This window comes from Mus caroli, chromosome 5 (genome assembly GCF_900094665.2).
Source record: "Mus caroli chromosome 5, CAROLI_EIJ_v1.1, whole genome shotgun sequence".
Lineage (NCBI taxonomy): Eukaryota > Metazoa > Chordata > Mammalia > Rodentia > Muridae > Mus > Mus caroli.
Window position 1 is genome coordinate 113,143,200 of NC_034574.1, and position 12,641 is coordinate 113,155,840.

At 55.2% G+C, this 12,641-nt stretch overlaps 1 protein-coding gene across 1 annotated transcript in view; it reads left to right on the forward strand.

Annotated features, from left to right (window-relative positions):
* Positions 1 to 9,299, forward strand: part of Rbm19 (RNA binding motif protein 19) — an 83,364-nt gene extending 74,065 nt beyond the window's left edge. Inside the window, exon 24 of the mRNA XM_021162701.2 lies at positions 8,376 to 9,299. Coding sequence (XP_021018360.1) covers positions 8,376 to 8,473 — 98 coding nt within the window. The 3' untranslated portion in view covers positions 8,474 to 9,299. The remainder of the gene's footprint in view (positions 1 to 8,375) is intronic.
* Positions 9,300 to 12,641: the final 3,342 nt, after the last annotated feature.

Below are 12,641 nucleotides of genomic sequence, written 5' to 3' on the forward strand. Positions count from 1 at the left end.
GGCAATGGCAGGACATCACAGTGTCCCTCCCTAGCTGGTGCTTAGGACCCACCTGGCAAGACCACAGTATATAGGCCAGGCCACAGGAAGAAGTCACCCTGAGTCAGTAGAGAAGTTACTGCCAGACAGGTGCCTTAAGGAGGGAGGGAGGGAGGGAGGAAGGGAGGGAGGCTGCTGTCCCCTCTAGTCCATTCTCCCTCTCCTTTCCTCCCTCAACACCCCCACCCTCCCTGGACTATCCCAGTTGGTCCTCTTCCCTGTTCCCCTCCCTCCAACTCTCCCCGCCTTGCTCTCTGCCTGCCACCCGCCCCCCTCCCCGGTCAGGAATCAGATATTTGGTCTCCAGCCCCCGGCCCTGTAGTAGGTGAAGTGGTTTTCTTCTCTGCCTGGTGTGTGGGGTGTGAAAAGAGTGCTCAGGAGGGGAAGAAAGAAGAAAGTCTGCCTCTAGCTGTGTCCCTTTCTTCCCGAACGTGTTACAAACCAGCAGGGTCGCAGCATTGCGAAGCTTTCAGGGCCTGGCAGGCCACGGTACCCCGAGCACAGAGACAGAGTAAAATGGCCAGAAGCGATCCACCGCCCAACCGGTCTTAAGCACTCACAGGCAGGGAGGCCCAGCACACGGCTTTCATTTAGCGAGGAGCGAGGAGCGTGGCTAGGCTTCCCTCTGTTGTCTTATTCCAGCTGGGGAGGCCTGATGGGCTGTGGTTAGTGGCTGCAACTTTCACCTCCAGAGTAGGGGCTCAAGCATGAGCAGCATAGCAAGTGGCCGGCAGATCTGCCGTCCCCCCACCCGCCTTATCCCTTGCCCACCAGGCCTGGGGACGCCAGCCAGAGCAACATAGACAGAGAGCACACACAACAAGAGCCCTTGGCACAGACAGGAGGAGTTCTGGCCAGACAGCCACTGGCCTGGCACTCTGAGCCACCTTCCTAGCCTCACAAGGTAGGGATGGAGCACAAACCAGACACCTGTGCCATCAGCCCACCACCTCACCTCCAGGCCTGCAGCATTCTTCTCTGTGTTACACACACACACACACACACACACACACACACACACACACATACATACACCCTTTCCCCTACTAGCTTAACCCTCCAGGGGACACAGCCACCCTCCTTGTCTCCTAAAGAATAAAGCTGGCTTCATAACTGTCCACAGAGCAGATGAGTGAGCCCCGTTAGAACAAGTCATGGACGCGGCTGATGTTAGCTGGACATCTAGCATATTCTGGGTCCTGTGCGGTTCTGATTGCAGCCACCTTCACATTAGGTACAGGTGCTGAGGCTCAGCACAGCCAGGCTATTACCCCAGCCCAGACTTATTTAGGACAGGCCCTGTTTGGAGCCTGATATTTTTACCTTGTTCCTCAAAGCCCTGTCCTTCTGCAGAGATGCAGCCTCATAAAGTCTTTCTAAAGATGAGCTCAGCCTCAGGGAAGCCAGAGAGAGCTCTGTCAAGGGCCTTTGTGCAACAGCAACACTTAGCACTTTTACACACAGTTTAGAAGCCTGGTGGCACCTTAGCCTAGCACACTCGGAGACAGGTCCCATGTTACAGGACCAGACAGACACAGAGTCAGCTGTTGGCTTTCCTAGGAACACACAGCTCTGGGCCCTTGTAGAACAGATACCCCATTTCCTCCTGCCCTACATTGTCTGCAGTTCCTGAGTCCTGGGCGGTGTGCACAGACGTAGCAGCCTCAGTGTAAGCTTTCCTGGGCGAAGGCATGTGGCTTTGTCTCTCCCTCCTTCTTTCCCTCATGGATGTGGTGTTTGTATAAGAGAGAGGGCCAAGTTTCACAGCGTATAAGGATCAAAGTTCTGTTGGCGGCAGGTTTCCTGAAGAAAATTAGAATAGATGCTACAACATACCCCAAGGGAAGGGGTGCATCTAATATGGCAACTAGGACAAGCCTTCCCAGGAAGTCAGCTTTTCTGTGTGACTACAAGGGACCAGCCAGCCAAATACCTACGGGAGAAACAGTACAAGCCCAGGTGCCTACCGATGCAAAGGCCCTGGGGCAGAAGTGTGTTTACTACTGGAGCTCCAGCATGGAGAGTAGCAACCAAACAGGAGAAGCCAGCAGGGGTCTGGCCATCGGTGGCAGGAAGCCTGACTTTGCTCATGTTGCCCTGGGAAGCCCTGGAAGACTAAATCGAAGGCCAGCATCAACTAACCTCGTGAGTCTACATTGTTGTTATTGCTGCGTGGGGATAGCGCTGGAACCAGGCCCGGGGATCATACTGGGGTCATCCAAAGATGGTGGCCAGGACCACAGCCAAAGGCTGCAGGGCAGAAAGCAGCCAAGAGACTGGCTGTGTTGGGAAAGGGGTGAGCTGGCCAGGGTGGCATAGAGAAGGCAGGGGAGAAGCAAGGGTGGGGCCCATCTGCTGCGCAAGCCCTGGAAGCCAAGAACAGTTGCGGAGTGGGGAGTCTGACCAAGCTGGGTCTGAGATATCCCAGGATGCCCCAGGGATATTAGCAAATAGATGGATGAGTTCAGAGCTCTGGGCGAAGGCTGAGCTGCGATATAAATTTGAAGTTATCAGCATACAGATGATATTTAAAGCCTGCCAGCATTTCCCACACACCCCCATCCCACACCTCCAGCATCGGCAGGATGGCATGCTTTCGAAAGACCGGGGACCACAAGAGCCCGTTATCCTCCATCAGCCCCTGCAAATGGGCCTCCTTGATCTGAGCCGTGAAGACATAATCATCAGGCTTTCAAAATCATAGGCGGAAAGTTCAAGCAAGTATGTGAAGTCACAGAATTTATTATTCAAAACATCCCCTGGCCTGCCTCCTTCCAACTCCCTGGAGATGGGGGTTTTGTGTAAGCTCTACATTTCAGCCCTTCATCTGGGCACCTCTCACTCTTCCCAAGACCTGGTTGTATCAGCCCTTCCTCTGGATACCCCAGACTGTCACTCTGGGTCCCAGGAGGACACGGGGTGTGCAAGAGGACTTTGATCCTGGCTCCTGGTTGCATCAATGGCTCTTGCCTCAAGAGGTCAGGATACTTATCACCCTTCCCCCCCTCCCCCCAGTTGCCACAGCTGGTAACAGGAATTGAGGCTCACAAAGTGGAACTCTGTGGGCCCAGGCAGCTCCTAGCCAAGGTGCAGATGGACAGGGGCTTGTGTCAGGGCCTCTAGACAGCAACCTCATCTCCCAGTGAAAGTATACTGGGAGCCTGCAGGTTCTTGGGGCCTGCTGGGGCAGGTGTGGCCCAGCCACGCCCCCTGCTTCCCTCTCACCCCCCACACACACCTGAGCCTCCCACTCTAAGAGATGTGACAATACCCTGCACATTGTGCCTCCCTCCCCTGGGAGCCACTGTCCGTGCGAGGAAGGGACCTGCTCCCAATCCCACTAAATTGTTATTGACTTGTGTTCTGTGCGTTCTGCAAACATTTCACTCAGCCGTCGCCGGCAAGCCCACGAATCCCTGCTAGGGCTAACGGGGAAGCCAGCTGTGCCGGGCCATCTCGCCTGCTCCTTCTCATCGATCACAGAATTAAACTGACAGAAGTACCGCAGGGCGGTGTGGGAGGGGCAGGGCCTGGCCACCATCCTGGGCGGGGCCCGGAGACCCAGAGGGTACAGGCTGGCCAGCATACCTGACATGCAGCCTGGCCCAACCAGGGGAAGCCAGGGGAAGCCAGGGGAACAGCTTCCGTGGCGGCCTCAAGTGCCTGTGATAGGCAACAAGAAGCACGCAGACCAGCAGCCACCAGCTGAGCCATCGGTGTCTTGCCTGCAACATGTTGAACACAAAACAGTATTGGATTCATCACTGTTTGGCCACTGGAAGATCTGACCTGGAAATCAGTTTCAAGGCACTCTTAGGAAATCAGATCCGGCCACCCTGGTCCCACACCCCACACGGAAGCCTGCAGAGCCACTGTACATTTATGAGATGTGTGTTCCCTGTTGCCCAGTCCACAGCACACGGCCCTCCCAATGCTGGGACTCCTGCTTACTCCACAGCCATGTGTCTCCGTGTCATCTCAGCTTGGACCCAGGAGGAAGAAAAGATCATAATGAAAATGAGCCTCCAGGCTAAGCAGGGCTGCAGGAGCCTGTGGGAGCCTCCACTCTCCTAAGACTGCACAGGGTTCCCAGCCCTGGTAGCCCACACTCACATAGGCCAAGGACAGAAGACCCCAGGCCACTGTGGGCCCCTTCCCTATCTTGGGTTAAGCCCACTGTGATCGAAGTTGGGGCTCTGCATGTACAGGGTCAGTCCAGTTATCTGGACCTCCAGGCAGGAAGATGCCCAGGATGGACATCTTGGAGAGAAGTTAGCCTGTGGCCACTTTACAGCCTCCCACCATTTAGGTCCCTTCCTCACTGGGCTGTCACAGTGGAGAATGTGTCTGTGCGAAGCAAACCCCACTCGCTGCCCACCTTACTTGAGTAAGATCCACATCCCTGCCCTTGGAGGTGGGTCTGTGGGCTTACTGTTGTCACTGCCCCGTGACTCACTCTGCTTCTGCTTCAGCTTCTGCTGCCGAGACTGAGGGTGGAGCTGTCACTTTCCACTGCAGGGCAAGTGTCAGTGGGACACTTGGCTATGATGTGAGAAAAAGGCCCCCAGAGTGAGCTCAGCACCATGTAGAGAGCCGGTCTGTACCCACAGGGCTTCCCCACAGCTCAGGGCTCATGTACCCAACTTGTGGGATTCCCCACAGGCACCTAGAGACCCGACCCTGCCTGTGTCCCAGCTCATCCATGGCAGCTCAGCTCCTTCTGCTGGGTGCTGGCCGTCAGAGTCACTTGATGGTACATTTAACACTTCTTGTCTATCTTGGCCCGTGCCTTCTGGCAGCTGAGTGTTCACCCTTGTGCTAGCCAAAGTCCTGAAGGCCCTGTGGCTTGTCACTTCCTGCATTTCAAAACAGGATCTCGCCATTGTCCAGGCTGGCCGCTCACCACCAGGCTCAGACCATGTTCCTGTGCCAGCCTCCCTGCTCCTGGGGTACCAGGCATGGCCAGCACATGCAACTTGTGCTTAGCCGCTTCGTCTTCATTCGGGAACTGAGCCCAAACAGGGAAAGCAACTGGCTTCCGTGCAGCTTCCATCCAGAGCGGCAGGGTCTGCTGCTGGCCTACTGGCTTCCCCTCCTGGGCCGCCTCTGTCTCACCTGCCTCTTCACAGGGCCCTTCCAGCGTCCTTTCTTCCTGTCAGCCCTGCTCTCCTCTCCAGCCTCCCTCTCCTCCCTTGAAGCCTTTCTCCTGTCTTCCCACAGTCCCCCGCCTGCCTGCCCGTGCCTTCCATGCAGGCGACATTGCCAGCCAGGGAAGGGAAAAAAAGATGCGGGCTGGCATTCTGTCAAGGAATTAATTGAAAAATAAAACCATTAGGTGGGAACTGGAGAAATGCAGAAGTGGGTGTTTGGAGGTTGGGGGGAGGGGGCAGGACTGGGGGGCTGTTGGGGGCCGGTCGAGCTTTTTGTCGAGTTCATTTCTCGGTATTGATGTTTGGTGACAGTCACTTGTTGTTTATCTCCAGGAGCAGCTGCGCCGTGGAAGGAAAATGCGCGGCTTGTTCCGTTTATTTATTTCACACCTTCCCCGGGTTCTGCTTTGTGTTTGTTTGGTGAAGGCCCACGGAGGCCTCCGACATGGGGAAGCGGGGTTTCCACAGCTGTTCCTGCCAGGCGGAGCCGGCACTCCATGTGGAGACAGGCCAGTGGGGGTGGGGGGCTGGGTGGCAGCAGTGAAGAGGAGAAATGGGGGTGAGTGGCCCAACCCCCATCCCTGGCTGTAGACTTGAGCCCGACCCATCAGTAAGGTGCACCCACCCCATCCTTACAGCCACCCCAGGAGGTGGCAGAGAGCAGGGGTGACGTGCTCAGGGTGACTTGGCTGGTGATAGCAGATGGGCACTCCAGAGAGCAGCTGTTCAGAAAGTGCATGAAGACTTGGGCTAAGGAGCCCTGCTCTGAGCAGAGACAGCCTGGCTGGTGCTGTGAGAACAGGCTGAAGGCAGTGGCTACCATGAAGCTGTCCCCAAGGCTTCCTCCCCAAGGACTGTTAGCAGGGCAGTGTTCAGAGGTCCTGGCCAAGAGTCAGTTGGCTCCTGGCTGGGGTCCCAGGCAGGTGTTGCCCAGGTCTCTGTGGTGAGAGAGAAGTGTGTGTGTGTGTGTGTGTGTGTGTGTGTGTGTGTGTGTGAGAGAGAGGATAGATAGAGAGAGAGAGAGAGAGAGAGAGAGCATGCATGCATGCATGCGTGCACTTGTGTAGCAAGGTGTTCATGGAAACCATTCTTGGCTTCATACATTCTTCTCTCTGCTCCTTTTGCCATAGCCTGATCCCTTTGAGCCCAGTTGTACCCTGGCCCTCTTCAGTCAGTCGATCAGTCTCTCAGTAGACATTTACTGAGGGCTGCTTGTACTAAGTTCTAGGCATTGGAGCACAGGGGCAGACATGACAGGCATCCCTGCCTTCCAGCAAGAGACAAACAGCAGCGAAGCCAAAAGGTCTTAGGGGTACTGTGGGGGACCCAGGGATGCTTCACCACAGGCGTGAGGCCCCTGTGCAGCCCAGTAGAGCATTCTAGACAGGCCACAGCAGTGCAAAGGCCCTGAGGTGAGAGGAATGGGTACAGGATAGGGAAGGGGCCGGCTCCTGTGGACTGGTTGCCAACAATATGACAGTTTGGCTTCTCCCAGGAACAGGGCAAAGCAGACGTTCTGCAGGAGAGGGGGTTGGGCTCTAGAGTTGGCTTGACAGGGTCCCTCTGTGCTGGAAGGACCATCATAATGGCAGAAGGGGTCTGCTCTGAAATAGCAAGGACACCTGAGGGGCACCTGCCCTCTGCAGCTTCTCCCCAGCCAGTCTGTCCTGGATCCCCACCCAAGCAGCAGCAGGAGGGGCACCAGATACAGCTGGGGGGGGGGGGCACTTTGTTGTTGTCTATTTCCAGCCCTATTACCTGCCCACGATCCAATTTCCTGAGGCCATTGTGCATCAGGCATGAGGCACAGAGTGAAGAGAGGACACCGCAGGGAGTCGGGCCGCTTCCTCCCCTTTCCACAGTCAGCCATGATGGGCAGAGCCGCCAGACCTCAGCTCCCAGCCAGTGCCCCCACCTCCCTTGTCTCCAGGCAGCGCTGCTACAGCTCTGTTCATGCCTCTCTCACTCAGGGGTCTCATAGGAGCCCCAGCCGGGGACACGGTCCCAAACAGAAGAGCCTGGTGCATGGTGGGAGAGGGGAGGCTCAGGCTGTGCCAAGGAAGTGTGGGGAGCTGGGGCAAAACAGACCAGGGTGTGACCTCTGCCGGCCTGGGGGTGATTCAGAAAGCAGCATGCAGCTACAGAGGGCTGCCTGTGGGCTCGGGTCTCAGGGGGCAGCCACAGCTAAAGTGTGGGAGCACCTAGGAAAGGCCAAGCTAACGGGGAGGGGGTGAGAGCAGCTGGGCCATGGACCGCCATCGAGGGCAGGGTCCATATCCTTATAAATATGGGAGGCATGAGATGAGAGGGATTCTTGACCCACCCCGGAAGGAGCCAAGGTCATCCATGCCTGAGCCGGGCACTCTGCCCACATTGTGCTATCTACTGCCTTGTAGTCACTTGAGATAAAGGGTAAGGTGTCTGCATTCAGAGGGCTTCCTAGAAGGAGTTAAGAGTGTCCTGAAGGCAGGGATTTGGGCGAGCAGCCTCTTTATGAAATAGGCCTTCACTGGTGAATGGATGGTTAGACCAGCAGTAGAACTGGTGAGAAGAACAGCCCAGAGCCAGCCTGCCAGGTTTCTTGTCTGTGGGGTTGTTGAGGACACCAGTGCTTCAGCATACAGTAGGTACTCAAATCAGTGGCATTTGAAACAGCTGTGTGTCTAAGTTCGCCCCCCCCCTCCCTTCCCCCCCCCCCCCCCCCCCCCCCCCCCCCCCGCACTTGTACCTTCTTCTTGGAAAACTCCTCTGCACTCATCAAAGCCCAGATCAAATAACCCCTTTCCTCCAAAGCTACCATCTTTGCTAAGGTCCCCGGACCCCTCTGGATTCCTTGGCCACTGCAGCTGTGTACCTAACATTGAGTCCACGGCCAGCATAGAAATGAAGCTGGCTTCTGCTTCAGCCCAGCTGTTGCCTTGGTTCACTAGGCCTCTGGTGGGCGGGGAGGAGGCAACCCTCAGGTGGGCCGCTGGCTCCCTCAAGTGGGTCCTTCACTCTGTGGCAAGGGTGGGAGGCAGGTAAGCGGCATCCATGGGAGGCTGGACTGCCCAGAGCCATGTTCGTTCTCTTCCCTGGCTCATCTCCTGTTTGCTTGCTCCTTGTGCTCACCCCACACACCTCTGCCTCCCCCACTCACTGCTGAACCCTCTCGGGGTCTTTTCTCCTCTCTGCCATCTGCCACAGAACCCCCGAAGAAAAAGCGGTCTGCAGTGTTGGATGGGATCCTGGAGCAGCTGGAAGATGAGGACAACAGTGACGGCGAGCAGGCTCTCCAGCTGTGAGCTGGCACTGCCAGGGTACATGGCTCCAGGGCCCCGGGGCTGGATAGTGCCATACAGGAAGTCTCCATGGGTCAGGACCAAAGGAGTCAAAAGCTCGCAGCAAATATGGGATGCCAGAACAACTTTGCTGCAGACTCTGCACCAGTGCTGAGCAGCTGCTGACCCGGCACCTGCTTGTGAGATGGTTCCATGAGGAGCTCAGGCCTGGCATCCTCCTGTGGCGTGGCTGGCCAGACTCTGGGATGAGTGACAGGGTGCACAGCCACTGTAGAGCTCAGCCCTGGCCAGCCAGGCTCCTGCAGCCCTGTCTCGCCCTCAACAGGACTGCTGGCCAGTGGACAGAGCTGGGGACTCTACCTCATCACCAGGGCCCCTTCCTTGTCCCCGTGATGCAGCCAGGTTCTGAGTCCTGCTGCCAGGTTCACAGGCTGAACTGCGCCAGCACCACTGACGGACTCTGCTGCTCAAGCGGAGGCCCTGGGAGTCGTACCTCCCTGAGGACAAACCAAGGTACCTCTGTGGGTATCTCCCTTGAGACAAGGCATTCCTTGCTGGATAGACTCCAGAGGCTATCCTAGGCCTTGAGATGCACACATGGGGTGCTAAAAAGATGACTCAGCAGTTAAGAGACTGTACCACTCTTCCAGAGGACCCAGGTTCAGTTCCCAGCAGCTACTGGGGTGAGTGAGCCACACTCAAGACTACTCATTAACCCCAGCTCCAGAGGACCCAGCGCCCCCTTCTGGCTTCTACAGGCAATTGCACTCATCTGGCACATGAAAAGAGATAGATACACATCAATAAAAATAAGTATTTTCTATTTTTAGAAAATGTTCACATCAGGTGCAAGCCAGTCCCCCTCCCCCCATGTGTCCCCTCGCCTCTGCCATCCCCCCACTCCCACCCCCCAGTCCCATACCCTCCCCACAGTCTGCAGCCACAGCCACCGCTCAGGACCAGGATGGCAGGGGCAGGATCAGCTGGGGCTGGCGCACTCAGGCTTCGCCCGAACAGAGCCGAGCTCAGACTCAACATCTAATTCAATTTGTTCTGCTGAGATTGAAATGTGAAATGGTTGCCAGTCAAAAACGTTCAAAGGACAGAGAAGGAGGGAGAGATGGTGCCTGCCGGAATTTAAATTTTAATGAAAATGACTTTAACCCTTCCGGTAAGGGTCTGGAGGAAATGGAACTGGCCCTCTGGTCCCCAGAATGAAGCCTCCAGGACTCTGCACCTTCCCTCTCACTCTGCTTCACTGGGGATGGCTAGAGGTTTTCCCTTGCAGAGTCGCTTCTACTTCCTCCCTACTTCCTTGTAACATGCTTGCCCCTGCTGCAGAGAGTGAGAGCACCTTTGTCTGCCCCGCCCCCACACTCCCCATCCCCTTCAGGACACATGGCCCCCATCAGAGCTTGTGAGTCTCTCCTTGTTTGCATTTATTCTAGGTAGGACTGCACTACCCAGGCTCGTCCTGCTCTTCTGGGCTCCAGCAACCCCAGGCTCCAGGCACAGGGCCCTGTGCCCACTCCTAATCCTGTCACAGCAGGTTATTTGGGGTCATACCCATCCTAACAGTAGAGCAGTGTCTTGCACTGGCAGGCCCCAGGACTTGGTGTTTGAAATGGAGAGGAGAGTCTCAGTGTCTCTCTCTCTCTCTCTCTCTTCCCCCCCCATACACACACATACCAGTTTCTCTCTCAGTGCATCCTAAAGATGGGTGGCATTCCCCCCAGTACCAACGCTGCACAGAGGGTTGGCACCAGCTCTGTCTGGCAAAGGGCACAAGAGGGCTTCCAGACCACCATCCAGACAGAGCCCCAAAACAGAAAGCATGGACCCAAGGCACGGGGAGGACATGAGGAGTCCACACTGACTTCATTATTCAATTCATGAAGTCATTCCCCAGGCAGTTGCCACAAACAGATCCACAGGTTTTCCAGGCTCTCCGGATTACTAACAAGGGGTCATTGAGAGCTCATTGGCTAAAACATGATTGCTAAGAAACCTGACAGCCCGAGTTCAATTCCTGAGCCCCACATGGAAGGAGGAGAGAACAAACCCCCACACGTTGTCCTCTGACCTTCACACATGCTGTGGCATTCACACGTGACCACACCAAGTAAGTGTGAAAACTATATATTTAAACACTTATATATCAAATTATATTTTAATACATATTTATATACTAAATATGTATATTTTAAGTTTTTCACATTTATTTTGTGTATATGTATATATATATATGTAACACTGCCGTGCCAGCTAAGATCATATATCATCTACACAGATTGCTATGGCAGTAGGCCTGAGTCTCAGCTCCGTCACATGCAGCCTGGATGACATGGCGCTGACTTCCCTGGGCCTCAGTGTCCTTCCAGGACAGACACACCGGCTGGTGGCAAGCCATCTTAGTTATGGCTTTGATTTAACTGCAATTAAGCCCCATGACCAAAGACAACTTGGGAGGAGAGCGTCTACTTAGCTTACACTTTGAAGTCACTGTTCATTACTGAAGGAAGTCAGGACAGGAGCTCAAGCAGGGCAGGAGGCAGGCGCTGATGCAGAGGCCTTGGAGGGGTGCTGCTTACTGGCTTACTCCTTATGGCTTGCTCAGCCTGCTTTCTCAGAACCCAGGACCTCCAGCTCAAGGATAGCCCCGCCCACCCACAATGGTCTGGGCCCTCCCCCCACAAATCCCTACTAAGGAAATGCCCTGCAGGCTTGCCTACAGCCAGCTATTATGGAGGCATTTTCTCAATTGGAGCTCCCTCCCCTCAGATGACTCTAGCTGTGTCACGATGACATGAAATTATCCAGCACAGATGCTTAAGTCAGGACATGCCAAGAGCTGGGAAAGGCCCCAACACACTTACTATAAACTCTCTGCTGTGGTCATCCCATCCCCCCAGTGCAAAGAATGATCTCATCCTCCACTCCCAGCAGGCTCCCCCACTTCCCAGATGCCCTGGAAGCCAGAGTGTTCGAGCACAAACCCTAGGCTGGGGTTGTCCCTGTGAGTGACAGAGGGGGCCTACATGTTCGCCGGACACCCAAGATGCCTTCACCTCCAGCTTCCTTAATAAACCCCACTTCTTAATTGTGCCCATCCTGACAGTGATCCACTGAAGCCAGGCCCTGGGCAGGAGCCAACACCAAACGCATCCATGCTTGCAGATCCGCACAGCAGCAGCTCCTGCCTTCTCCTGGGAGCCGTGGAGAGAGTCCTCCCTTCCCACGACTCCAGGTGATATCACCACCACCCACCTGCGAAACCTGCAGTTCACAGAGTGGTTTACTGGAATCATAGGCAGGGATTGCCATACAAAGGGGAAACTGAGGCTGGAGAAATGATCCAAGCTGCTCACAATGAATATTCCAGGAAGGTGCAAGAGGAAGGCAGGCGCCCCCTCCTCTCAGGTCCCACCTCATGGTTGACTAATGACTGAGCCTCTCTCTCCCTTTTGCCTTGTGGGAGGAAAAAAAAAAGAAATCTTGGTGAGCATGTGACCCTACCATCCACAGACAGCAGAGAGAAGGCACCTGTTCCTGTTAGGATACCTCAGACTGTGCCCCCGAGAGGGGGATGGTCTAGAGCAGTGAATATCAATCTGTGCGGCAGGACCCCTCTGGCAGACCTGTGTCTCCAAAAATATTTACATTTTGATTCCTAACAGTAGCAAAATCACAGTTACAAAGTAGCAACAAAAGTAATTTCATGGGGGGTGGGGGTCAGCACAACATAAGAAGCTGTATCAAAGGGTCTCAGTACTAAGAAGGTTGAGAACCACTGGTCTAGAGAGGCAGGATCCAGAGCTCCCCCCACCCCAAGAAAAAAACGCTTCTGCTCCCATTACAAGCATTTTTGGGTAATGGAACCAAAAATGCAAGCTTCATAACTCAGCGCTCAGTGAAAGAGAATCTTGTAGAGTCAGGGGCCTCCAGCTGTATTGTTTTTGAGAGTGTGCACCGGTGAAGGTGTGTTCTGGCCCCTGGCCTTGGGGGCCTTCAGTACAATGAAGGCAAGTCTCCAGAGTGACTGGAAAGGTGCGCATGTCTGGTGTTGCTCACAGGAGACTGTGTCGTCATACAGTCCAAAGGATGCTACCAGCACGGTAGAGGAAGAACTCCTGCCCTGCCCCTCAGGCACAGCCTGGAGTCCTCATGTGGC